Genomic DNA, 26,555 nt, shown 5'->3' with positions numbered 1-26,555 from the left:
GCAGGCGCGGTGCCTCTGAGCTAAGTCCCCAGCTCCTATACTATTTTTTATACCAGTCGTGCCAAGCACTCCATGTTCATAGCAGCACCAGTCACTGTGTTCACTTAAAGTCTTACACATTAAAGCTGATGCTTTTACCCAAAGAGCAAAGGCTCTGCCTCTGGACCTCAGTGACATATTTTAATAATTCCTAGTCTTAGAAGGCCTATGCTTGTGATTTGTTGGTGGTATCCAAAAGGATTATGCTATATTTAAATTTTTAGGTGAGGGCTCTGAGACTTCAGTTAGAATGATACTGAGAGGTCATTCTTCAGAGTTTCCCATGTGTTCAGTTCTGGATAAAATGTAAAACAGAAAGCCAAACATGGCACAGCTGGGATCTAACACATGACCGCATTCTATAGACCAGAAACAAAGCAGAAAAGCAAAGTTCCTTGTGAGGTTGATATTGCTTAAAAAACAAAAGAACAAAAATCCAGCTGTGGGTGATGAGGAGGAAGAAAGCCCCAGAGCACTTTCCTCCCTTCCAAAGAAAATGATGAATTCACAGATTTGACAGTCTTTCTCTCTGGAGTATAAACACTATGATATTATCAACTATCAATGTATTGTGGGCCATTAACTAAATGCCTATATGTTCTTGAATGTGATATTGGTACATTTTCAGTTACATCAATAATAAGTAGTTTGTTGACTGCTTTGGTATTCTATACACATCGGAAGGTGTATTGAAGTAATAATGACATCATAGGGCTCCATCAGTGATGTTTGGCCTAGGGCGAGGCATACAGTAAATGTTTAGTAATTGGGAGCTGATATCTTCTGTAGTTGCTGGGAGTATGTCTTGACGACTTTGATCTTTTTGCTTTGTTTAAAATTATGTTAAAGCACTCAATTAAATAAAATATATTAATTACTACTTTTAATTAACTGTTTATCGGTACGTTTTAGGTATACACAATGATCACATTCATTGTAGTGAATTTGTACCTGTACATGATATATCTTGATTCTGAATTTTTCCTATTCCCTTACCCTCCCTTCAATTCCTCAATAATTATTATTTATCACCCAGTACAGCCCAACATAACTAGACCACAGTTGCTTTCGAGAACTTGTTAAATTGGGTAAACAATACAATCATACATATTTAATTCCTTCAAATGTTAAAAAAAGTACTACTTTATACCAAGGAGGGATTTTAATGGCTTCTAAAATGAATAGAAAGTTTTCTATTCCTTTCTACTGAGTTACATAAAATCTTTTGAACTATTTTACAGGGTTTTAGAAAGTAAGGTCACTTATGTGTAGCTTTGCACTCAAGAATATAGAATATCAATCAACACTTATTTACAAATCACATACAGTTACATATGGCATTAATATTAACGCTATGGTTAATATGTAAATATGCACTACATTAGCATTAATATAAAAAACATCATGCTAGAGTGATACACGCATGCCCACGGTTATAGCAGCACCGTTCATCGTAGCTACATCATGGAGGCAGCCTGTAAGTCCGTCAGCGGGTGAGTGGAGAAATGCGGGATTTACACGCAGTGGAGTACTCTTCGAGCATGAAGAAAACCTTGAGTCGTTTGTAGTAAAATGGCTACACCTTGAGAGCGCAGTGTCAAGCAAAATCAATCAGACACATGAGCTTAAATGTCACATGGTTTCTATTATAGGAGAAATCCAGAGTAAAAATAAAGAGCAAAATAAAAGATAATAGGAAGTAGGGAGATGGATCTTTCTCAAAGGGGAAGGGATCAAGATGGAGGAAGTGGGGAGGGAGAGGAGAGAAAGGATGAAGCAAAGGAAGTGGGATGTGTTATGTACACATAGCAACTCCACACGAAGATTGTAAACATTGTGTAACACACGTGTGTGCTAATAAGCTAAATAAAATAAATATTAAAATATGTAATGCTGTGGTTTTACTTCAGTCATATACTCTTTTTTTTTTTTTTTTTTTGAGACAGGGTCTCACTATGTAGTTGAGTCAGACCTGGAACTCACTATGTAGCCCAGACTGGTCTCGAACTCACAGGGATTCTCCTGCCTCAACCTCCCGAGTGCTGGGATTACAGGCGTGCATCACCACGCCTGGCTTCGGTCAGATACTCTTAAGACTGGATAAAGATGTAAATGCAGTTCTCATCATTCAGTTTGCACATTATTTGCATAGCAACATAAATATTGAATTATGTAGGGACAGTTATCAATGTTCTAACACCCTTTTCTTTGATTAAAAAAATGCATGTTGGTTTTAGAAAAGCAAATCTCCAAGAATAATTAAAGTTCATGTTTCGGGTAATAATTTCTTTTATGTGTGTTCTTTCCCAGAGGGCTACCCTGTCCTTTGCTTAACCAATTTCATTCCTATATTCAAGTTTTATTATATGAGTTAGGACATTAAGGCTTTACGTGGATTGCCAAGATTCATTAAAATAACAATCTGACATTGTCTTTAGAACAACAACACCTCACCATTACATTTAGGCTGTGAGCGTGCGTGCATGTGTGCGTGCGTGTGTGTGTGTGTGTGTGTGTGTGTGTGTGCATGCACAGAACTTTTTCACCTGTTAAAATAGAAAGCTTGCTCCTAAACCTGTTAACTTTGAGGTCATGCTGTGTTATGAGGTAACCTACGGTGGGAAATTGGCATTTTTCTAAATTAATAAAAATATAATTTCCAAGTTCCCCACTTCTTCCACCTGTTAAATTCCTTCTGATGGAACACACAAGTCTGTTAGGAAAGCCGTTACCCTTGTGCAGTCTGGAAACAGCAGTTCCTACACGTCCCACCCTGTCTGCGTGTCTGCACTGGACTCGTCCCCTAAGCCTGATAGTTACAGCTGGGACCTCCCTCCCAGCGGCTGCAGAATATCCATCGGTAGATGGCCACGGAGGAGTCCAATCGTTGCCTTTCTCAGATAGTAACGTGAAGATTGAACAGCAGAAGTAGCTGAGAAGCAGAGGTCTATGAAACCAATCAGCCCAGTCTTAATTTAACCCAGAGACAATTTCTTTTATCTAGCTGTTCATTGACACTCCAGAATCTTCTGCATTGCATCTGATGTATACTGTGTGCTTTGCCTGGGCCTGAGATGTGCGTGCGTGTGTGTGTGTGTGTGTGTGTGTGTGTGTGCATGCACAGAACTTTTTCACCTGTTAAAATAGAAAGCTTGCTCCCAAACCTGTTAACTTTGAGGTCATGCTGTGTTATGAGGTAACCTACGGTGGGAAATTGGCATTTTTCTAAATTAATAAAAATATAATTTCCAAGTTCCCCACTTCTTCCACCTGTTAAATTCCTTCTGATGGAACACACAAGTCTGTTAGGAAAGCCGTTACCCTTGTGCAGTCTGGAAACAGCAGTTCCTACACGTCCCACCCTGTCTGCGTGTCTGCACTGGACTCGTCCCCTAAGCCTGATAGTTACAGCTGGGACCTCCCTCCCAGCGGCTGCAGAATATCCATCGGTAGATGGCCACGGAGGAGTCCAATCGTTGCCTTTCTCAGATAGTAACGTGAAGATTGAACAGCAGAAGTAGCTGAGAAGCAGAGGTCTATGAAACCAATCAGCCCAGTCTTAATTTAACCCAGAGACAATTTCTTTTATCTAGCTGTTCATTGACACTCCAGAATCTTCTGCATTGCATCTGATGTATACTGTGTGCTTTGCCTGGGCCTGAGCGTGTATCAGGTGGCATGATGGTTTTCACTTTCACTGTGCTTGCTCCCTAGCAATGTGGACGGCCCTGACAACAAGTAGGTTCGGTAGGTATCAAAAGCCCTGCAGTACGGGTTTGGGCAGGTGGCCAAGAGGGCATGGATGAATCATGACGGTTGGTGCTTAGGAAGAGTGATAGACAGTCCACAGAGCAAGAAGCCTTAGAGCTGAAGAGAACTGGAATAAGGAAGACATCAATGGAGAGTGTGGTGTCAATGCCAGGTTGAGAAAATCCTGCAGATGCGCCACTGCATGTCTTGGAGTGTGTCGTAGAGCAAGAGGTGACCCACACCTCCCTTCTTCATTATACTTGTAGTGCGGCTGAAGGAGTAGGAGCCCCCAAGATTTAAATCTAATACATTGCTTGAGGCTGGAAGGGACTGTGTGTGTATTTGCTGCTCAAAGGGTACATTTATGTGTGCTTGTATTTTAAAGAGTACAAGGAAGAAGGCTGTTTCATTACTGCAAGAAGCTATAGGATTCCTGTTCTGTTTTTAGCATTTATACTCAGTATTCTGATTTAGGCATTATTTCTGGTGCTAGTGAAATAGAATCAAAAGGATTTTATATACTAACTGTTCATTTAGGGACATTAACCAAAACTTTTATGGCATAATGAAAGAAATTTTACAAAAATTTTTGTCTGCATACCAATGGGAAGTAAGCCTCTTTTCCTTCTCTTTTTTTTCAGGTAGTTTTATGAGTGCTATCAAATTTAATGACTCTTCTGCCCTTTTTTGCTATCATACTATAATGACTTCAGATCCATATATGCTGATTTAGTAGTGAGAGCAAGTTGGGGATAAAAAAGTAAATTGCATTCTAGCCGATTCTCCGTATGTTTGTGTCATTTTTTTTCCTGTTTATATCTCCAATAAGCAGTTAAGAACTTTTTTGAAACCAGGAGCCAAAGAGGACTCCTGTACCAGCAATGCCTCTGATTTGTTATAGTTTGAGTGCAGCTTCTTGTGTAGGTACACTGAGCCCTGTTTTTAGAAGGGCCCTACACTTGGCTGAATGTTCTGTTGCTGCCATCCTGAAATTCCTAGTCATACTTGGAAAAGGGGCTCTGTAATTTCGCTTTGCAGTTACGTAGCCAGACCTGCACACATCTAGAACATTAATGCATAGGCTGTGACACAGGTAAAATCTAACAATTTATAGTAATGAAAGGCTGTGTACTTCCAGAATCTTGTGTCTCAAGTTGGCTGTGCTGCTCTCTGCTGCGTTACATGCTCCTCTTGTAACTTGTGGTGTCTGTCTGTTAATGTTGGCTGAACTTCAGTCCATGGCCCAGATGTGATACTCATCTTTCCTGGTGACTTGCTAACTGCACTGTCTCTTTACTTTGAGGATGTCACACTCTCCTGATTTTCTCTTTCTCTGATTGGACCTTCTCAGTCTACTTTTCTCTCCCCCTTCTTCTAAAATTGGGATGTACCAAGGGTTGGGCTGTGCCAAACTCTTTTATTCATCCTCTTCTGGGCTTGGATTCCTTCCATAAGCCAACTTCTCCCCAGTAAGTATGTCTTTAGATGTCTCGTCCACTTGGGAGTCTAATGGACATCTCCCACTTAATATGGCCAAACTCCTGAACTGGCTTTTCAGACTTGTTCTGCTCAGGCTTCCCTGTTTTGGTTGGTAGGAACCCTATTTTAGTTGATTAGGTAAACATTCATACTCACCTTCTTTTCTGTCTTTCTCTCATGTTCAGGCTGTTAGAAAGTCCCCTTAGTTCTCTGTTCAAGATTCAGAATCTGAATCTGCTGCTCTCACTACACAGTAGTCTCTTGTGTTCTCAGTACAGCAGCCAGAGGGTTCCTATTAAAGTAAATCGAACTCTGCAGTGGTTTCCCTTCTGATTCATAGGAAAAGCCTCTGTTCTCAGAATTACCTGCATAGTCTGCCGTGCCTCGCACACGCACCTTGCTCATCTCTCTTGCTGCTTTCTGTTACACACTCGTTTCAGCCATGCTGTCCCTTGCTGTGCCTCTGTGTCCGATACCTCAGATGCTCTTTCCTTGGTGTCCTAGGGTTCATTCCTTCACGTCTTTTCCATGCTTGCTTTACAGCATCTTCCCGATGGCACCAACCCTGACTGTTCTACTGACGTGCAACCACCTTGCACGAACTATTCATCTCTCTTACCCTGTTCCACTTCCTTCTTTGTCCCTAGCATTTATCATCTTCTAGCAGAACTTACTTATTTTTCATTGTCTCTTTGTCTACACCTCACACTCTAGATGCTCTATAAATATGAATATTCACTGAGTGAAATATTCCAAAAATAGGAATATTCCTCATTATAGTCTAAAGAATATAACATTTAGAAAATGTTTCTGTTTTAAATAGCTGAATATTTAATAAAGATAATAGTGCATTTCCAAGTATAAGCAAGAATCTTTTACCCTTAAATCAGAATAATTTTAATTACGTGAAATAATGGAAACATAAGAAAATCTGCTCAATTATAATTCTAACACAGTAGTCAGTAAAGAGTTACCTTTTTCCTATCTTGACATTGCCTGTTTTTCCTACCTTAATGTTGATATTGTTCAAATTCAGGAGTGGGAAAAAATCTCTATATGAGAAAAGAATGAATTAACATATCTATGATTATTAAGATAGCTTCTAAAATATCATTTAGTATTTTACCTATATGTGCTGAATGCTACTAGACTCTCTCCATGTGAGTTCCTCCCCTCCACCGGAACTTGACATGAATTAAGATTCCTAACAGAGCATAGCTCAAGCATATGGAGTCTCCTATTTAATAACTCTTTTGTTTTGCATTACATTTTATAAGTAAACTCAGCCTGAGAGGTCACCGAAGTAAAACAAGAGATTCATGATTACTACGGATGTAAAAAGTAGGCTTCTGAAACACATTTGTAATTTTTAATGATGCTGTTCTTTAAAAGTAGTGATTTGTTCAACAGCTCCATTTTGCAACATGGTGAATATAATTAATAACAATGTATTGTATTCTTCAAACTTGTGGCTAGAATACATTTTAAATGTTCCCACCACACCAAAAAATCTTGAGTATGTGAGATAATACGCGTGGTGGTTCATTCAGGTTAGCCCCCCGCACAATGAATTCATACTTCAAAACAACACATAGTACAAGAAAAAATAGACACATCTTTAGTTCTAAATTTAAAATAAGTAAATAAAAATTAATTAATTTTTTAAAGTAGTAGCTGGATGTGGTGGTGCATGTGTATATCCTGGCTGCTCAGGAAGCTGACGCAGGAAGATGGCAAGTTTGAGGTCAGCCTGGGCAACTTAGGTAGGTCCTGCCTCAAAATTACAAAACCATAAAGTAAAGGGGTGGGAAATATAGCTGAGTTGTAGAGTGTGTCCAAGAGTTTGTTCTGTTTAAAAAGAAACAAAAATAGTGATTTCTTCAATGAATGATGAGCTCTATTGTATTAGCCATTCTTTTAAAAGTATATTTTAAATTATAGTAAAATATCACAGACTTTATAAACAACAAAAGTATTGGCCATAACTTTACTATTGTATCACAACCATTTCATTTTGTCATATTTTCCCTTTGCGTAGTCACATTTCAGTTTTAATAGGGGGCACAGTTTTTATCCTGTCTTTTCCATTTTCAGGTTTATTCCTTGTTTATTTCTTCACATAGCCCTGTATTCGTTACCACAGTAAGCTCTCAAGGTTACATAATGGTCCCTAGTGTGGCTATACCATAGTGAGCCTACATATTTTCCAGGTGTGGGATATTTTAAGTTGCTTTCAATTTTTAGAAATCATAAATAATGCTGTAATGAGCCCATTGCTGTTGGCAGTTTTTTCTGCTTTATTTTCTTGGGATTGATCCCCAAAGGTGAGAGTTTTGTTTCACAATGTGACCATAGTAATGATTCTTGACATATCACCAACCTACTTAACCCAAACCATGAAAGTACAGCTTCGGGCCAGGGATTTGGCTCAGTGGTTCTGCCCCCTGCCTCACAAGTGCCAGGGCCTGAGTTCGATCCCCAGTACCATAAAAGAAAGTACAGCTTCCTGCCCTCCTTGCCAATGATGTCTCATTTTTCTCTCTCTTTTCTCTTAGACCTTGTATTGTTAGTATTCAAAGACAGGTGCTCCATGGTAGGAAGGAAATCTGGAAAGCAGTTTTAGTGTATTAGGTACTGGCTCCAGGCTTCTTTCTTGTCAAAGAGTTTGAGGGAGAATTGGTTGCACAGGTTTGATTTAGTTATGCTTAGAAGGATAGGGAAAAAGTTACCTATGTTCAACTCACAAGTTGCAATAATTTGCTATTTGTATCGAAGTCATATATATCACGTGATCTAGCTGACCATTTTTGCCTTTCCAGAGCTTTGGTTTATTCTGTTGTAGAACCAATAGAACCAAAAGATATGGTATCCATTTCTTTGCTTTCTAAGAATCTAAAGTGACACATGCATCTTGCAGCACAGTTTTCTAATTATGAAATATTTTGGCTTAAAGTTGGAGAATCATATACTTCCATTTTCTCATAAGTAAAAATTTATCCTTTAGAAGAATTAAATTTTTGGACTTTGTTTTTTCCTAATGAAAGGTTGGTGTGTTAGTTTTCCATTGCTATGTCAAAATATCTAAGATAATCAACTTAAAAAGAGGGAAGGTTTATTTTAGCTCATAGTTTCAAGGGTTTCAGTCCATGGTTGGCTGGCTGTATTGTTTTTTAGACCTGTGGCGAGGCAGAACATCACAGGGTGGGAATGTGATGGAAGCCAGGAAGTAAAGAAAGTGGGAGGATGGGACAGTGGTCCCAGTATTCCCTTCAAGGCCATCCCCTCAGTGACCTAACCAGGTCCACTTCCTCAAGGTTCCACCACCTCCTAATAGTGCCACAAGCCTCAGGCTGTAGAGAAAAGGGCTCAAACTTTCCCGCACAAGTATAGCAGTCAACTGTGATTGTAACAGAATATCTGAGATAAGAAATATACAGAGCAGAAGTGTTTGGTTCATACCTTTAGAGGTCTGGTTCATAGCCACTTAGCACCATTGCTTTAGGCCTGTGGGGGCACAGCACATCATGGCAGGAGCATGTGGTAGGGCAGATCTGTTCACCTTATAGCAGTCAGGAAGCAACAAGAGAAAGAGGGAGGACGAGGTCTCAGTATCCCTTTCAAGAGCATGCCCCTGATTATCCAACATCCCTCCACTGGGCCTGTTATGCCTGTTATCTAAAGTGTCCTCCAGAAAGTCTCCTTGTGTCTGCAGCTGACAGGCTTTGGGAAAGAGACTGGATCACGAGGGATTATTAAGTGGATGGATCAGTTGACAACTTCATAGGTCACTGGGCTTATTTGGAGGCCAGCCGGCGAGCTTTTGTAGGGTGTATCTTGTCCCCATCCTCTTCCTACCCACCCCCCTGCCTTCCCCCCTCACTCTGTCATGAAGTGAGCAGCTTCCTCTGCCATGCACTTCCACCACCATATTCCTCCTTGGAACAAGCCTACCATGGACTAAAACCTTGGAGATGATGAGCCAAAACAAACTTCTTCTCTTCCAAGTTGTACATCTTTTGTCCCAGCTATGACAAAATTACTAACACAGGGCCTCTCTCATCGAAATTGTAGGAGCAAGTAACTTCCAGTAGAGACTTGTGGAATAAATTTAGTCTTGGACAAGGATTGAGACCGATCGTAAGGCTTTAGTATCATCTCGATAATAATATGTTGTTTTATATTATTGTATAGTTTCAACCTGTCTTACCTGTGAAGTTAATAGCATGAAAAGTGTTATTAATATGCAGAAATTAAAGGACAAGAGTCCAGGGCCTCGTGTTGAGTAAGTCTGTGCGTACATGGTGTAGATTGGACTGTTGTAAATCTTTATGTGGTTTCTTCGTACTACAAAAGAGCATTGTTTTTAACATTCTTCTCATTTCTTCACACAGAAGTTGGTTGTGTTTCCTTCCGCACTGAGGCACAGATGTGAGTCTGCAGTGAGCGCTCAGACTGGTGCTGGGGTCAGGTTGCAAAGAGATTGTGGCAGGGGGGTGTGGTGGATGTTCCAGCAGAGCAGGTGCCAGCCCCTGCGGAAGCCCAGTGGAAAGAGGACTGAGGCTTATCCTGAGGGCACAGGCAGCATAGTGGCTTTGGGTCTAAGGAGTCAAGAAGAGTGATCCCTGCAGATGTGCCTTTCACCAGGATGCTTGGTGAGATTTCTAAGAAAGCACCCCGATAGCCTGGTCTTGAGAAACCATTTCTTCTATGAAGGACTAGGAAATGACTCTGCCTTACTACTTAGAATCATCCATGCTGCTTTCTTCTGTGGAGTTACTTTGTATTAACTATTCCATTTCCCAGGAGTTTTCCATCAGTTCCCTTCTACCTAAGTCTCCTGAGGTCACCCATTTTCTTTTGTGTCAGTTTCTTCGTTTTTTCATCCATCCATCCATCCATCCACCCAGAAGCGGTCCCAAGTGCTGAAATTTAGTGAGAAGCCTGCCACTGAAAATTTGAACAAAAGCTATTTGAATTGTAAGGGCCATGAACTGGAGAAAGCCTGGCATATTTTAGAAACAGATCCAAGGACTTTGAAACTATAACTTGGAGTGTATTAGCAGGTGAGACGGAGGAGCAGAGAGGGCCCAGCTCTTTCTTGCAAACATGGCAGTTATTGTTTTGTGCCAGAAGCCATGGAAAGATTATAAGCAGGAGTGATGGGATCTAATTTGCCTATAATTTTAACATTATGATCTAAAAAGTTGCAGAACAGTGTGTCCTAGAAAAGTTTGGAACTCGGCATACAGATGATTAGATCAAGGCTTTAGACTGAAAAAGGAGAGCGGTGCTATTGTTTAAAGTCGGTGGATCACACCTGGGATTTAGCATGTGCCTGCACACTGCCATTTCTCTCCCCTTATCTCAGTCCTGCATGATGGATCGTTAGTTCAGATCACAGAGAGATAGCAGGGATTTCCTGTCTCCCTCCAGCTTCCCCTGGACCTTGTGTTTTCATGGAGAGACTTGCAGAGTCCTGGCATCACTGCTGTTTGCCTGGTAGCGGCTCAGCCTTTGCACTAGGTGATCCCCGGCTCCCGGCAATAGGAAGGGTGGCGGTTGGACCAGGAGTGATTCTGACCCGCACCACTCCAGTTGCTTCTTTGTACCTCCAAATCCCTTCCTCCTTTGTCCTTCCCGCGAAGTTAGAGCAGGTGGACCATAAAGGATAATTGGGCACCTCCTTAGGCGTCTAGAGTTGGGTAAGCAGCAGTATTCTGCTGCTGGCACTCAGAGGGACACCACCAGCCCCACGAGCATGCTGAGTTTGAAAGAGCCATGGAGGTAGAATAAGTGGAAGGGTGGACCTCTTAGAGGGATATGGGACTCACAGAAATAAGAAGAGTCCTTTTAATATTTCCTTTATTAATATTTACTTGTATGCATTAAAATAAAAAAGTCACATACCAAAAGAAAGAACAAAATAAAGAAAGAAAACTGTGACTGTAGTAGCTAGGTTGTGATATTTACAATCAAGTTTTCATTCACCTGACATTCCAGGGCATCATTTAGTTGAAGTGGGCATGTATAAGGCCCATGAAAGGCAAAAAAGCAAAAACAGAAATCAAAACAGAAAATAACCCCCAAACTAGAGGCTAGATTCACTTTTTGATGTTTATTCTGCCTTCTTGAATTGCTTTTCCCTTATTACCTTTGATGTAATTCCACCTGCCTCTGCAACACATAGTCCCCATGTTTTTCAGATGCCCACATATTTTGAGAAGCTTTATCTTCCCTCCTGTTTTGTATATTTGTACATCCTGGGGTTCCCTGGGCCCTATTTCTGGCCTCTCTCTGAGATCCATGACACTTAGGACACATTGGCATTATTTACTCCCTTCTCCCCTTAGGCTTTTAGGTGTCCTATGGGCTGGGATCATAGCTTCCTTAGGATGGGAGAAAGGCTTTCTTATTGTCACAAAATAATTACTCTATTCTTTGTTTATCATTCTTGACTCTCGGTGTATCTGGGATTATGTCCCTCTCTGCTGAACACCTCAGAGCATGCTGATTTAAAAGTACAGTTTCAGTTTTCCTTTTGGAAAGTATTTTGCCTGTTTTCATTAGAGCAGATACTGCTCTACTGTTTGTGGCCAAAGCGTTGTCCTCCATTTTCTGTCGCTATTTGAGCGCACCAAAGACTGGTGATTTATAAAGAAGAGTGGTTTAATTAGCTCACAGTGCTGGAGACAAGACGTTGAAGATCAGATGACTGCCTCTGGTGAAGGCCTCAGGCTGTGTCTGCTCATGGAGGAAAATGGAAAGCCTCGTGGATGATGTGTGTGTGAGACGGGCGAAGGAGCTGACTTACAGCAACTCCATGTGCGGAGGAATCCATGCAGGTGGCCACTAATCCAGTCTTGAAGGAAATACATTCATCTCTCTGAAAGGCCCCATCTCCCAACACTTCTCCCTTAGCAACTAAGTCTCAGCAAGGGTTTTGGTGGGAGCCAGCCACATCAGAACCGTAGCAAACAGGGCTGGCTGTGTGACTTTGTGTGCACATTTTTAAAACAGCACCCAAGTCTTGAGCAGCAAAGTAGCCAAACATCTGCTACGTAAAAAAAGCCCATAGCTTCTAGGTGCTATTCTAGTCAACCACAAAGACTCTTTCCCCTCTAGCTTTCAGTTTTAAAGCATTTTTATAAAAACAACAACCCTATTCTTCACCCCTTCAGCTCTGACAGCACCATCCTCCAAACTGGATAAACTTAGACCTACCTCAGGGACTTTGCACTTTCTGTTCCCTCTGCCTAGAATGCCTCTGGAAGATATTCTCAGGCGCAGGGTCTTTAGGGTTTTTTGTTTTTTACACATCATTGTCTTCAAGATGCCTTCCTTACTAACCCTAATCCATCCTCCTGTGTAGATTGTTGTAGTAATAAAGCATGCCTTCCAGGATCCAAAGTCTTACACACAAGGACAGTGCAGCTCCTTTTATCAATAGAATATATTTCTCCATTCTCTTGAGTCTGTGCTGACCTTATGACTTGCTTCAAGCAATAGAAAGTGACAGAAATGTTGTGTGAACTGGAGAGCAACACCATCCAAGTTATTTTCCTTAGCCACGGATGGCCATTTAGATTGTAGTTTAAATCACAAAGAGGATTTAAAATTAAGTTTCTGAGTTGTGCTAGTCACATGTCCAGAAACCAGTAACCATGTGTAATGTTGGATAGCACCGTTTTGGAAGCTCTTTAGCACTGTGGAGCATTGCATTGGACAGAGCTGTTCTAGAGCCAGTGACTTAATGAGATCTTGAGGCTTCCACTCTGCCCTTTGTGAACCCCTAACCACTGTGCTTGAAGAAACCCAGTCCATCCTGCTGTCAAGTAGAGAACACGTACCTGCAGCCGGTAGACAGCGATGCCTGCAGTCTTGTGGGCAGAGCCATGTTCCAGACTTGTAAGTTACCCTTCACCTTCATCCAAGCTGCGGCCTCAGATGTATCCCAGGAGCCTGGGATACGCAGCAGTGGAAGAACTGGTCAAATTGCCAACCCAGTGTGCCATGAAAAATCGATGATTGTGAGCCATTGCATTTTAGATACGTTTGATACAGGGCAGTATCAACACACTGGTTCGCATGACTGGCTTTAGTTTTGAAACAATGGCTTCTGGAATTATTTCATGAGTTACAGTGTGGGAAAAGGGGAGAACCCCAGACTACCCCTCGATGTGAGATTAGTTTCATGTTTATCTAGGGAGAGCGAAGAATATTTGCTAGTAACAAAGTAAATACCAAAATTGGATGGAAATAATTAGGTAGGTGATGATAGGTAATGGAGGAAAACTACATCAGAACAGTATTACAAGTAGTTTGCAAGGTAGCTAGTTCAGATAATCCAGAACTAACCAGAATCCATTATTTAAATTTAGGGTCAACAGATTTGCTGTGCTTTTTATACTTTGCTATGCTATACTTTGGAGTTGTACATAGTTACATTTAATTCCGAAAGCATTCCTTCCTTTATTTGTTTTTCCCAAGCATGCATTAAGTGCTTTCTGTATTTGTCTATGCTGGCACTGTAGAAGATTTCAAATGATCGAGACCTGAGCCTTACCATGTGTGAACTCACAGCGTGGTAGACAGGTGTGGCCACAGTCTGTCAGGACCAGCTTCTTACCAAAAACTGAGTGGGAGCAGCCATCTTGTTCCTGAACATCCTCAACATGGCGGATGAGTATTACTTTACAAATATGTTGGGATAGAGACTCAAAAAAGATTACCCGAGGATTTTGAGGGCATTTTTCCTTGAATAGAAATACGGCATTATTTTTACTTTAAGAACAACTTTAAAAGGTTGGGCTTATTGGCAAACACCTATGATCTCAGCACTGTGAGAGGTTGTGACAGGAAGATTGAAAGTCCCAGTTCAACCTGGGCAAACTAGTGACTTAGTGAGACCTTGTCTCAAATTTATAAAAAGGACTTGGGTTGTAGCTCTGTGTGAATGCACTAGGCTCAATTTCAGTAGTGGAAAAAAAAGAAAGGAAGGAAAGGAAAAGAGAATAACTTCACTGAGATGTTATTCACTTACAGAGTTCACTTCTTTAAAGTGTGTACCTCAGTGGCTCTGAGGGTGTTTATGGAACTGTAAACCATCAAATCATTTAGCTTGAACATTTTCATTACACCCAAAAGAAAGCCCGTAGGGATGAGCAGTTCCTTTCCATTTCTTCAATATCCCAGCCCTACGTAACCACTATCCTCTTTTTCTCTCAATAGATAGGCCTGTTTTGGACATTCTACAGCAGTGGAATCGCATACTGGCTTTTGTGTTTAGCTTCTTTATGAGCCGGTTCTTATGATTTATCTTTATTGTAGCATATATCAGTATTCCATTCACTTTCATTGCTAAGATTTCATCTTGTACATAGACCATATTTTATTTAACCATATACTAGTTGATGGACATTTGGGTTGTGCCCCGTTTGGGCTATTATATGTAGTGCTGCTATTTTCATGTACATGTTTTTATGTGGACACATGTTTTCAGTTATCTTCTGTATATAAGAAGGAGTGGACTCGCTAGGTCATAGAAGAACTCTGTATTTGATTATTTTGGGAACCACTAAATTACTTTCCAAGTGGATTCACCATTTAATATTCCCACTGACCATGCATGAGATCCCAGTTTCTCCACATGCTCCCCACTGCTTATTATCTGGAAATAGAATTGTTTGCAATGAAAATATAAAGTAATTAAAATAGAAAAATTCCAATTAGATTATGTTATACTCATTAAAGACAGCCCATATTCAAGCCATGTGATATTAGAATTTAAAACTGAATACCACTTTGTAGCTTTATATACAAAACAACTCACTGGAGTCTAATTACCTTATCATTACTGTTCACCAGGTGGTTGGAAAATGCAGGCTTTCTTTTATGTCTAATTGCGAGGCATAGGGCAGCAAAACGATTATGTGTGTAATGCTGTTGAAAGATAAATCCATTTTTGACATGCAATTAAATATAATTGAAATAGGACAAATTGAACAACAACATTAAATTTGCAAAACTGAGTATGCACAGAGATAATTAGATGGGTGCTGTTTTCTAGGATACTGGGTGGTGAGCTGACATTAGGGCCAGAGCCCTGGCCTTTCTGTTGTCTTGGTGTGGTTTGCACCTGCCGGGCTTGCCTCCCATGCCTCCCTGCGGTGGTGTGTCCAGAGTTCGGGAGACACTCCCCGGCAAGCAGCTGTTCCGAGAGAATTGTTTTACGAAGTACTCGAGTTTATTGTGGTCAGGAAGGAAAACAGTCCTGTGGAGCTTTCTCAGAGTCAGACTTGGTTTTTATGAATCTAGGAAACCTAGCAATGATGTTATAAAAACAAAACTGTAATTCCAAAGGTCACCCCCAGCCTGATGGGCCACCCCTTCTGTGGCTTCCCATTGCCCATTAGGAGCCAAGGGTCAGATGCAGAGGCCAACCATGGTCTTTCTGTCCTGAACTCTCCCTGCGTCATGAGCCTCAGCTGCTGGTATCTACAGGTGCTAAATGCCCAACTATACACCTGGGATTTCCCCTCCTTTCCTGCAAGTGTTGTCTTGTTTTCTCTGGTGGGAGAACTCCCCTGTCTCTGTGAGACTCAGTTTAGGATCCATCTCTACCAGGAAGCACTTCAGAGCCCCCCCGAAGGCTTTTCTGGTCCCAGACATAGCAATGAAAAGACCAGAAAAAGTCCCTGGAGCTTGGATCTGAGAAAGAAAGAGAATAAACAATCAAAAGAACTGGATATCTACCTTGCTGAGTGCAGGTGATGTCTGGGAAATACAAAGATAGTTAAGTAGAATAATGTGAGCGGGGAATCTTACGAAGGATGGGGAAATTCTACACTGAGCAGGACATTAGGGTGGGGCTCATCCAGAAGGCCTTAATGGGGAGCAGGGAGTCTGGTGGGAGAGTTTGGGGAGAGAAGGGAACTGCTTGCTGCCTTGTGAGAGCATCCGTATTAAACTGATGGAATTTCAGAGTAAGGCAAGTTGACAGTTTAGTTTTCCAGTTATCCTTTCTGTAGACAAATGTATATTTCCATTGGGATTTTTGAAATTTGAAAACAATCCCAGAACAAATCTCATTTGCTCTCTTTCCTCCCACGCCACTGTCCAATGCATACTTTGTGACTATTGGTGATTGGGAACTTTCCATCAGGAGTACTGTGGACCGCAGTAGCTGCTGGACTCGCCCTGTAGCATACATGCTCCCTGAGTAATTCCTACCTCCGGAGTCTGTTTTTTCCTTCTCCAGTTCACACTCCTTTATGTTCCGTCTCCTCCCAGGTTTCAGCTTCCTTCAGGTTTGGCTTTTGTCCTAAGTCTCCAAGTGCTGTTTCTGTTTGTGGATCCCCCCCCCCGCCCCCGCCCCCGTTGGCTCAGCCGGAGGGAAGAGGTGTTGTTCTGCTGGTACTGCCTTCTCTGCAGCAGCTCGCCCTTAAGGTGGCAAATTCCCGGCACTTCCCTTCCCGGAGAGGAACTCCAGCCCAACCTCGCGTGTCATTTCAGGGGTCTTTATTGCTCCGCGCTACTTGGTTAGATTTGGGTTTACCCTTGTCTGTTAAAATAAGAACGTGATAACTTCACTGTAATACCCACCGTCTTCACAGCTAGTTTTTTGTAAAGCAACCTGATTTTTTTTCAATTTCATTCATTATCTTATATTTCCACATAGTTTTGGAAATGAATAGTACGGGTGTTTTGATTCCTCTAGAGCCTCTTCCTCTAACAATACAATGATCTTGGTTAGACAAATTGGCTCCAAACCTGTAAATGTGTGTGTGTGTCTGTGTGTGTGTGTGTATCTATGTACATATATATATATTTTTTTTTTCTGGATTTAAAATGTAACTCTTCCAGGTATCTTATGTCTCTTCAATTTCCATGCATCAGGACTTTTATTTTTAATTTTTAGTTTTGCATTGCTGGAGAATCAAATCCAAGGTGTCATGTATGCTAGGCCAGTGCCCTACCACTAAGACCTGTTCCCAGCCCTATAACATCAGAAACTTTAAATTTCAGAAGATAAGTATTTTGTTTCTTGGAGCATCACACTGTAGCATTTCACAAGCTTTATTTCTTAAGTAGGAGATGGCAGAGGCTTGGTTCCTTTTCTCTCCTATGGCGGTCTGTTCATTGATATGATTAATTGATCTAGAGATTTTGTAGACTTATGCTTGCTTCTAAGTCATCCTTTGGTTTTAGAGATGCTGGAAAGAGATGCTAGACAAATTCACTGTGTCTGCAGACTTCAGAGAAAGTTTTATTTCATTCTATACAGTATCCTGTACTTATCACTGGATTGTGGGTGATTTTGTTTCTTATTCTCAAATTTTTTCTTTTATCAAGGCTGTAATTAAATGTTTAAAAGTGAAATATGATAGTATTCACAGTGCTTATAACATAAAATAGCATTCTGTTGGTCCTCTGCCACTACTTCTTGCTTGCATTTCTCATTCCACTCCACCTGTCTCTTTCAACTTCACACTAGTATTAGTCTGGTGTTTAGCTCTGTATCATTATGTAAGATAATTATTCTGATATTTTTGTATTTTTTTATTTTACCGATTCTGTAAGATGAGGATTTAGCTTTCTAATAGCCTGTCATCCCAGCATAGTTTAATCAAATGTTATTGAAAAGTTAGTAATGGGCTGGGGATTTAGCTCAGTGGTGCCACGCCTGCCATGCCTGCCACGCCAACACAAGGTCCTGAGTTCGATTCCCAGTACGGGGCGGGGGAGAAAAGTTAGGTTCAAAAGGAAAGATTACAATGAATGTCAAATTGTAGAGTACAGTAATTTAGAAAATTACAAATCAGTTTGTCTAGTGAATTTCCAGAGAAATATACAAAAAATAAAATATTACAACCCAAGGCATGGATATGTATAACTTTAAGAGAATAACCATCAAAAACAATTTTGATTTAGCTATAGTGTTAAAATAGGACATGAAAAATGTATATTTCCTTATATCTCGCAGTAGTTCCTGAACATATTGTTATTTTCAAATTGTAGTCAATTAGTGTCTTAATCACCAAACAATTTTATAGGTGCAGAGGTGAAAGTTTAGCCCTACTTAAGTGAATAAATACACTGAAGACAAGCTGCTCTGAGAACCATAGATTTGCATTAAAAATCTCACAAGGGAAAAATAGTAATTGCCTCAGCAGGCGAGATGGAACATATTTTAAGATAATTGGAGACTGTCTTTTATGTGTTCTCTTTGGTTTAGTTTTGATTTCATGTACTTTAATTTGTTTCTCAGTTTTTTTTCTTAATGTATTCTAAAGAGTGTAAAACACTTCTGAGGATCTCATTTCTACTTGTGAAGTTACCTTCTTCAGTACCATTGAATGTAATTTTTTGTCAGTCTTGCAAGAACAAAGTACTTCAGAACAGACTGTTTCAGCATTCTGACAGTAGTGGGAACTCCAAAATTACATTTTGTTTAAGTTTAAATGTACTGTAGCAATTTCCTTAGGTGCATATTTTAAAATTTCTTTTCTTCCTTCCTTCTTTCCTTCTTTCTTCTTTCTTTAATGTTTGATTCCTACAGGAGCCATTTTTTATTCATATTTTTCATCATTTTTATCTGAATAACTACATCTTCACTTACAGCTTAGTTTAAGTGCTGGTTATTAATCACTCCTTGAACAGGTATGGTCAGAGGTGGTCTAACTGAAGACGTTCCATTATTTACTGGACACATGAGGTTAAATATTCAACTTTTATTTCTTTTTGCAAAGGCGCTGAGACGTGAGTTAAAGGAGAAAGAATATTCGGTCCTGAATGCTGTAGACCAAGCTCGAGTTTTCCTGGCTGATCAGCCAATTGAGGCCCCTGAAGAACCACGAAGAAACCTACAATCAAAAACAGGTGAGACGTGGGCCAGGGATTTATTTAGCTCAGTGGTTCCACTGCCTGCCTCGCCAGCGCAAGGTCCCGGATCCCCAGTACCAAAAAAAGAAAATATATAAAAACAGGTGAGACCGGTTGCTCTATTACATCATAAAAAATACATGTTAGGAGGACAAAAACCCAAGTAGGAAATTTCCTTACACCATTCATAATCGAATTCTTAAGGCTTTTCTTCAAAGTATCTCATCAAGTATGTCATTTTCAACAACTATCTAGATTCTTAAAATAAGGAAATAGATTGTGGTATACCTCATTGTCATTATTTTAAAAGGAAATTACAGAAAAAATGAATTTATGTAAAAAGCGTGCTGAAACTACAAAGAATAATGTCTTTAAGAAATAAAAATGTATATTTTCCTATTATATAAAAATGTATTTATAGCTGTAAATTAAGACAAGTTAGTAAGCAGTTATAAGTAAAATAAATTACTAATGTGCAAGAGTAAATAGTTCAATATTTATAGAGTAAGAATTTTTAAACTTCTGTTTACAAAGACAGTGAAATACTTTTTACAAGTAGATGAGAGCATTTTACTTAAAAATAACCGATCGTACTTAGGTACTTTTGCTTAAAATTGACACGAGCGACTACAGTAGCAAATGTCAATCTGTCATATAGTAAATTCAAGAGAAAAGTTGTAATAAACTTTGGAGCCCATATATATCTCTATTATGATTTTTTTCACTGCTGACAATAAAATAATTCTGAGGTATTTGAAGAAAAAAGCATGCAGTTCAAAATGCTTTTCCATCCTTCACGTCACACAGCAGGAACCCCCTGCAGGAGTGCCCCGTTCTGGGGCCAGCAGCACCGATCACATGGGGCTGCCTCTTGCCAGGGGCAGCAGAACTGGGCAGCCTGCAGGGGAGCCTTCGTGCTACGCAGCTTCTGCAAGCAGAAGGGATTTTCAGTCCAGTACATTTCCCATCAAGTCCCTGGGTGCTGGAGCCTTTGAACCTAGTTTTCTGGGCATGTACATGTGTAGCACACGCGTACACACACACACGCAGGCACACACAGCACATCTCCGTCTTCTCTAAGGTCACGTTTTATTTCCTGCTAGTGGTATCACCGTGCTTCCAGGGATCCTACTGGAAGTTTGTCATGGTCAAGTCTCCCATTTTCATCGAACCTCGTGGCCTGCAATTCACTCAGAATTGCTATTTATATCTTTGAAGAATTACTCCTTCTCAGTACACTTGGCCCTGAGTTTCTTTGGGCTCTGTACATATGGGTTCCAGTGACTATGGACTGAGATGATGTGGAAAAACAAAACTTCATCTGTACTGCACACGTACAAACTTTTTTTCTTGTCATTATTCCCAATACAGTATCATAGAGCAACTCTTTGCCTAGGATTTACATTGATTATGTATTATAAGTAATCTAGAGTTGATTTAAAGTATATATGAAGGTATAGGTAGGTTATATGCAAATACAAAGCCATTTATACAAAGGACTTGAGCATCTACCATTTTGGGAGCTTTGTGGGGTGTCCTAAACCAATACCCTGTGAATAGGGAGGGATAGTTGTTCTCTGTTACATATATATTATTTAGGCCTATATCATGCATAAGCATACAACATACACATATATGTGCTCCACACTGTACTGTTTTTCCCAGACTCTCAGCCTTTTTTGTCAAGTTTTAGAATAATTTTAGCCTGAATCTGTTGCTGGTTTTTGTAGCCCGTGGCACATTGCAGATTTCTGTCCCCTGTATGTAATGCAGAGTATTCGTTCATCTCTGTTGTCTTTCTACTTTAGTCTGTTCCTGATGATGAGTGAATCTTGTCATGTAATCACCATCATGTTCTTCTCCTGATTACATGTTTTCATTGACTTTCCAGCATATACTGAGAAATGATTCTTGGCACTAGCGTGATATTTAAACATCTTTGTAATCATAGCCCTCCTGGGTTTTCAAACCTACTTTTTACTACAATTTTCATAATTCTGTAACCAATATATACTACCTACTTCCTTGAATGACCTTGGTTCTATCTTCTCATAGCTATGGGCCTCTTCTTTTCCGCCCTGCCCTGCCCCGCCCTGCCCTTCCCTTCCCTCCCTCCCTCCCTTCCTTCCAAAGGAACATGGTGTTAAAGATTTCTGTCTTTAACATAGAATATTAGAGTCAGTAGGACCCTTAGAGATGACCTAGTACAACTGTGCTCACTGTCTAGATGAGAAACTTGAGGTCCACTCAACAGACATGACCTAATAAAGGCCCGACAAGGCTGCTTTTATGTCTGTTGGCTTGTTTAAAGATATTAAAATTCTGATTTACCCTGAGTTGAGAAATTCAGTTTTAACAATATTATGCCCTGTATAATGCCTTGTAATTATGTGGCAAATGATAAAAGTTTGACAAAGAATACATGATTACTTGTATAAGTGAGGGGTTAAAAAAATGGTTTTATTTACTATTGTGACTTTACATACAGTCTACCATGGGAATATTTTTGAGCTAAGCAATTAATCTTGATTCCTCCTCACCACTACCATGAAATTTAAAAAGAGAAAATGTACCTGAATTATAGTGTTCTTTGGAAGGGATAAACACAACAGGTCTTGCTTTTCTTCACACCCTTGAGCCTATACAGTGCAGCTGTGGATGGGAAAGTGTAGTGTGATGAGCAGTGGGAAGGGGTCATGGATTATTGATTTTTTTAAGAGGAAGCAAAAACAACCCCCACTTATCTAGACTAAGAGACAAACATTATGGGGTCCTGTGCCTTTCCACAAATAGCCCCATCCTGCCACCTCCCTCTGTTTTCCCAGCAGTCTTTGCACCTTGCTCTGGCTTCTCCGTTGTTTAGCCCAGAAGCCTCTGGGCACCCACTGGCTCCTTTGTTCTTTTACCACTCACATCCATTTCATCAGCAAATCCTGTTGTCACTGCATTCAAAATGTATCAGAACCTGATCCTGATCTTTTCCCATCACTTGTGCCACTAGCTCCTGGTCTAAGCCACCATCACTTGTCACTCCGATGGCTACAGTTTCCTTCTGTTCACCTTCCTACTCTGCCCTGGCCCCTTGTAGGACATTTCCCATGCAGCAACCAGAAGGAGCATTTACAAATCCCAGTTACTGCTCATCCTACTGTGCTACAAGCCTGAGGGCTCTTCCTCTGGTTCAGAGATGTCTTACTCCTCAGGACGGTCCCTCGCTGGCTTGCTGCACGTCACCTCTATGGCCTGGTCTCCTGTTGTTGTCCCTTTCAGTCTTCCTCCTGCCACAATGACCATCTTGCTGTTCCTAGGACAGTCCAGCTGTGTTCACATCTGTTAACTTTCACCCTCTCTTCCTCTGTCTGAATGGCTCCAACTCCCAGATGCCTGCCTGTTGTGGTGCCCTCATCCCCCACGCTTTTTCGAAATGTCCTGCCTTTTAGTTAGATCTTCTCCAGCATCTTCATCTTTCCTCGTGTTTGTTATCCAACATATCCTAGATTTCACACGTTTATCGTATTACTATTTCTCACCCTCACATCCCAGTCTGAGGAATGCAAGCTCAATGAAGACCAAGATGTGTTTTTTCCCTGCTAGAGTTTGTAATACCTAGAATACTGGCTGACATACAGTGGGGCTTAGTTATGTTTCATCTGAGCATTGTCAGGAATGGATAAACTGGTATGAGACACATTTGTGATAGGTCCAGTTTATCTGGAGATCAAAACTAGAAGGGACGAGAAAGCAAACAGAACCCTGCATAATCAGGTGCTTGGGTGTACGTCCGAAGAGAGGACTTTGAGGGTCAGAGTAGAGAGGGTGGGTGCTGAGAAAGTCTCAGGAGCATGGGAGGGCCCTGTCCCAGCATGGCCATCCTTTCCCGGAAGGGCTCAGCCAGGGAAATGGGCAGCTCTGTGTAGGACAGGAGCAGCCCAGCCTGGTGGTCAAAGGCCTTTGCCTGGATAGAAAAACTTGGGACAGGAGCGTGTGTGGGTGGGTGTGGTGTAGGTCGGGTGGCAGAGGACCAAGAAAGTGAGGCTGAACATTTCTACTTCATACCGCAAGGAAGAAGATGCTAGTACAGTTCTGTTTTTTGGTTGTTTTTTTTTTTTTTTAAGCTAGGTTGAAAAATTAGAAGTTCCCTTAAGTTACCGTACTCAATTTAAAGTCTTTTTCCATCTGGTTTTCTTATCTCCTTGCTTCCCCAGGACTGCAGAGAAAGACTGTAGTACAAAAGGTCATCTCATCAAGGCTTCCTTTTCCTGTAAATTCTTCTTAGTGGTCAGTCATCGAAAGGTTAAAAAGATAATCACCTTTTGAGGTCCTAATTTGCTATGACATTCAGGGTGTTTCTAAGCATCCACTTTTAATACCACATCTGGGAGACAAGAGAAACAAAGTTATGTCACTTTATGTATTCTTTTGTTTTGTTTTATGGATAGAAATTTTCATACTCTCTCCTTTCTTCATAGTATTTCTGTAATGCTGGCTGATTTTTACCTGCTGTTAAAAGTAAATGGGAGAAAATTACCCATAATAGCTTTTACACTTTTGTTGTTTACCATGACTTATGTACAGCTGCTTTCAGAAATAGAGAACATTTGAACGTTAGTTATCCCATGTGACACTGAGGTACTCAGTGTTGGAAATTTTAGCGTGGGAAGAAATCTTACTATGATTTTGTTCAGTTCTATTTAATGAGCACTTTTTGAATGTTATGTGTACCATGCCCTAGGTCCCCAGATGAGTCCATCTCTTTGCTTTTAATTCCAGAGGACACTTTCCTACATCGTTTTTCTCTTAATGAACTGTTCTCTTCCTAGTCCCCCCTATTTTTTCTATTATCATTTTTTACAGTTTTTTAAAAAATATTTAATATATAGTACTAATATTATATATAATATAATATAATATATTATATATAATTAGATATATTATTAGATATTAATTATTAATATATAATTATATAATTATATATAACATATATAACATAATTATATAATATATATAATATAATACTGATATTACCATCCTCCCTTAGCCCCTTTCCATCTTTTGCTGGGCACCTTTCATTACTTTCCTAATAGGTCTCTCTGCATGAATGCAGACACTGAAAATATTCAGCCTAAGCACAAGCATGGGTTTAAAAGCCTCCAGCAGCCCCCGGGGCGGGATCCAGCTCCTTTCGCTGGCAGGAGTGCTGTCTGCCAGTGATGTGGCCTCGGCTTCTCTGTCTGGCTCCAAACTCATGCCTTTCTGGGCTCCATATTCAGTGTCTCTACCAAACTTCTGGTGTTCTTCCGGAATTCTCCGCCTTGCCTTCTTCCTGTTGCTGTCCGCGCTTTTCTGCCTATAGGCTTTTCTTATCTGGTCTCCAGCTCTCCCTTCCCAACTCAGCTCAGGCTTCTGGGCGTGTTCCCCTTCTGAGCCCTTTCCCGTGATGCCCCGGGCCTCGTTCTCATCTCTAAAGGTGAGTTACCAGTAGCTGTTCCAGAAGCTTCGCCCTTCCCAGTTCTTAGTGACCATTCCTATTTATTGAGAATCTGAGAGTGAGAAATGATCAGAGCAGCCAAGACAGATACGATCTGGAAAACACAGTGCAGACACGCAGGTGCTCACGAAGCTGTATGAAGTCACACTTCAGACAGGGCTGTAACTGGCCAGAGACAATGTCCAGTGAATTAGGGGCAGTTAGGAAAATGGGAAAATGCAGAGGTGGGCAGGGAGAAATGACCCTGACGGTCCGACAGGGATGAGAGCAAAGGCTATTGCAGAGCGGTGTGTGAACAAATCAGTGAAGTCTTTGGGGCTTTTTACAATAAAAGAAAAACTGACACTCAGAATTATGGTTTGTTTATTTTTTGAAGGCAGATTATAAATCAGTTAAGAGAAGGTATAGAAATTTATATGGTATTTTAATGAATTTCCTTCCACCATTATAACCATAAAACAGTACTAAATGGGTGATAGGTATCTGACTGGAAAAATTGAGCTATCAGAATAAATCATCCTGCTGGTGTAAAAGATTATTAAGTAAATGTGATTTTTAACGGAACTAAAGTTATCTGAATAATTACAGAAACTGCAAAGTTATTACTTGGTCAGAATTCCCTTTATCTTGCTTAGCAATATGGAAATAATTAATTTCATTTAATTGGTATCATGTCAATAAGTAATTTCCTCTTGTAATGCAGTTGGGCTGTTTTTATTTGATTATTATTACTCAGCTTGCTTTTTAAAAAAGTAAAACAGTGGAAAACAAATTTCTCATGATTTTATTGTTCTTTCTACTTTTTAAATCACTTTCACATTCATTCTCTGAATTATCTATGAGTTAGACAGATCATAAGTTATGATTTAAAAAAATACCAACACATAGGACAAGAAAATATTGCAGGGCTGCCCACAGTCATCCTGCTGAGGAAGGGTAGAGGAAGGAACAGAGGACGAAGCCAGAGCCGTGGCTTTCTGACTGACTTTTGGCTCATTGCCTTAATTTTTCTCTCTCTCCTCATGACAGTGTCTGGCCAAAACCTCCTTGCTCTTTCTTGACTCTCCGGGTCTGGAGTTGCTGAATTTTGCACTCATAACCCTTGGTTTCTCCCCTCCTGCTGCTGATCTCTCTTGCTGTTGTCAGCCCCAGATCTGAATTCCTATGAAAACCACCCAGCTCCTGATGAAGCTTTGCCAGACGCTGTGGGACTCACAGCCACAGGTGACCTCAGACACTCATCCACCCCTGACCTCTGGAAGTGGGCAGGAGGAGTCACTGCTTTGTCCTGGCTCTTGCCCACAGGTAGTTAGTCCTCTGTCTTAGTCCCTTGCTCCTTCCACACACAGAGGCAGGAGAGGCAGGGAGCAGGGCCTGTCTCCAGCCCAATGCACACACTTTATAATTTGAGTTTATGGTATCAGTCGCTGTGTAAAACTGCTATTGATTTTATGGAATACTACCTCCAAAAGTGTTTTAAAATATATTCATTATACATATGTATATATGAGGTGTGATCAAAATTGCAGTGGATATTTAAATTTAAAAATTTATTACAGCAAAAAGCACATTGCCATTAATTCCCCCTCAGAATCATTCTCCTCGCTTCGAACACATTTATTCCATAGTGTTTGCCCCTTTCCGAAGCAGTTCTGGAAGTTCTCCTCCTTTAGTGTTTTTCTATCCTTTTACCCCCAAGGAACTGGGGATTGAACACAGGACCTTGCTCTTGTGGCAAGGCAGGCATGGGACCAGTGAGCTTCATCCCTGGCCCAGTAGATTGGATTTTCGTTTTTCTTTTTTTCCTTGTTCTGTGATTGAACTCCGGACCTTGCACTTATGATTCCTTGAGTTTTTTAATTGTGCTCTCCTGGCTGCCTGGATGTTGTGAATCCATTCAAAACGTTTGCCTCTCGTG

General features: G+C 40.6%; 1 protein-coding gene across 8 annotated transcripts in view; it reads left to right on the top strand.

The window, feature by feature from the left end:
- Positions 1 to 26,555, top strand: part of Utrn (utrophin) — a 479,533-nt gene that overhangs the window by 348,584 nt on the left and 104,394 nt on the right. For all 8 annotated transcript variants that reach the window (XM_010626629.1, XM_010626631.2, XM_010626630.2 and 5 more), the window contains one exon: positions 19,017 to 19,146. In XM_010626629.1, coding sequence (XP_010624931.1) covers positions 19,017 to 19,146 — 130 coding nt within the window. The remainder of the gene's footprint in view (positions 1 to 19,016; positions 19,147 to 26,555) is intronic.

The sequence above is a fragment of the Fukomys damarensis genome, unplaced genomic scaffold (assembly GCF_012274545.1).
Source record: "Fukomys damarensis isolate Sample0158 unplaced genomic scaffold, DMR_v1.0_HiC HiC_scaffold_14, whole genome shotgun sequence".
Taxonomy (NCBI): domain Eukaryota; kingdom Metazoa; phylum Chordata; class Mammalia; order Rodentia; family Bathyergidae; genus Fukomys; species Fukomys damarensis.
Note: the sequence above shows the minus strand (reverse complement) of the source record. Positions and strands in the feature narration are given on the sequence as shown.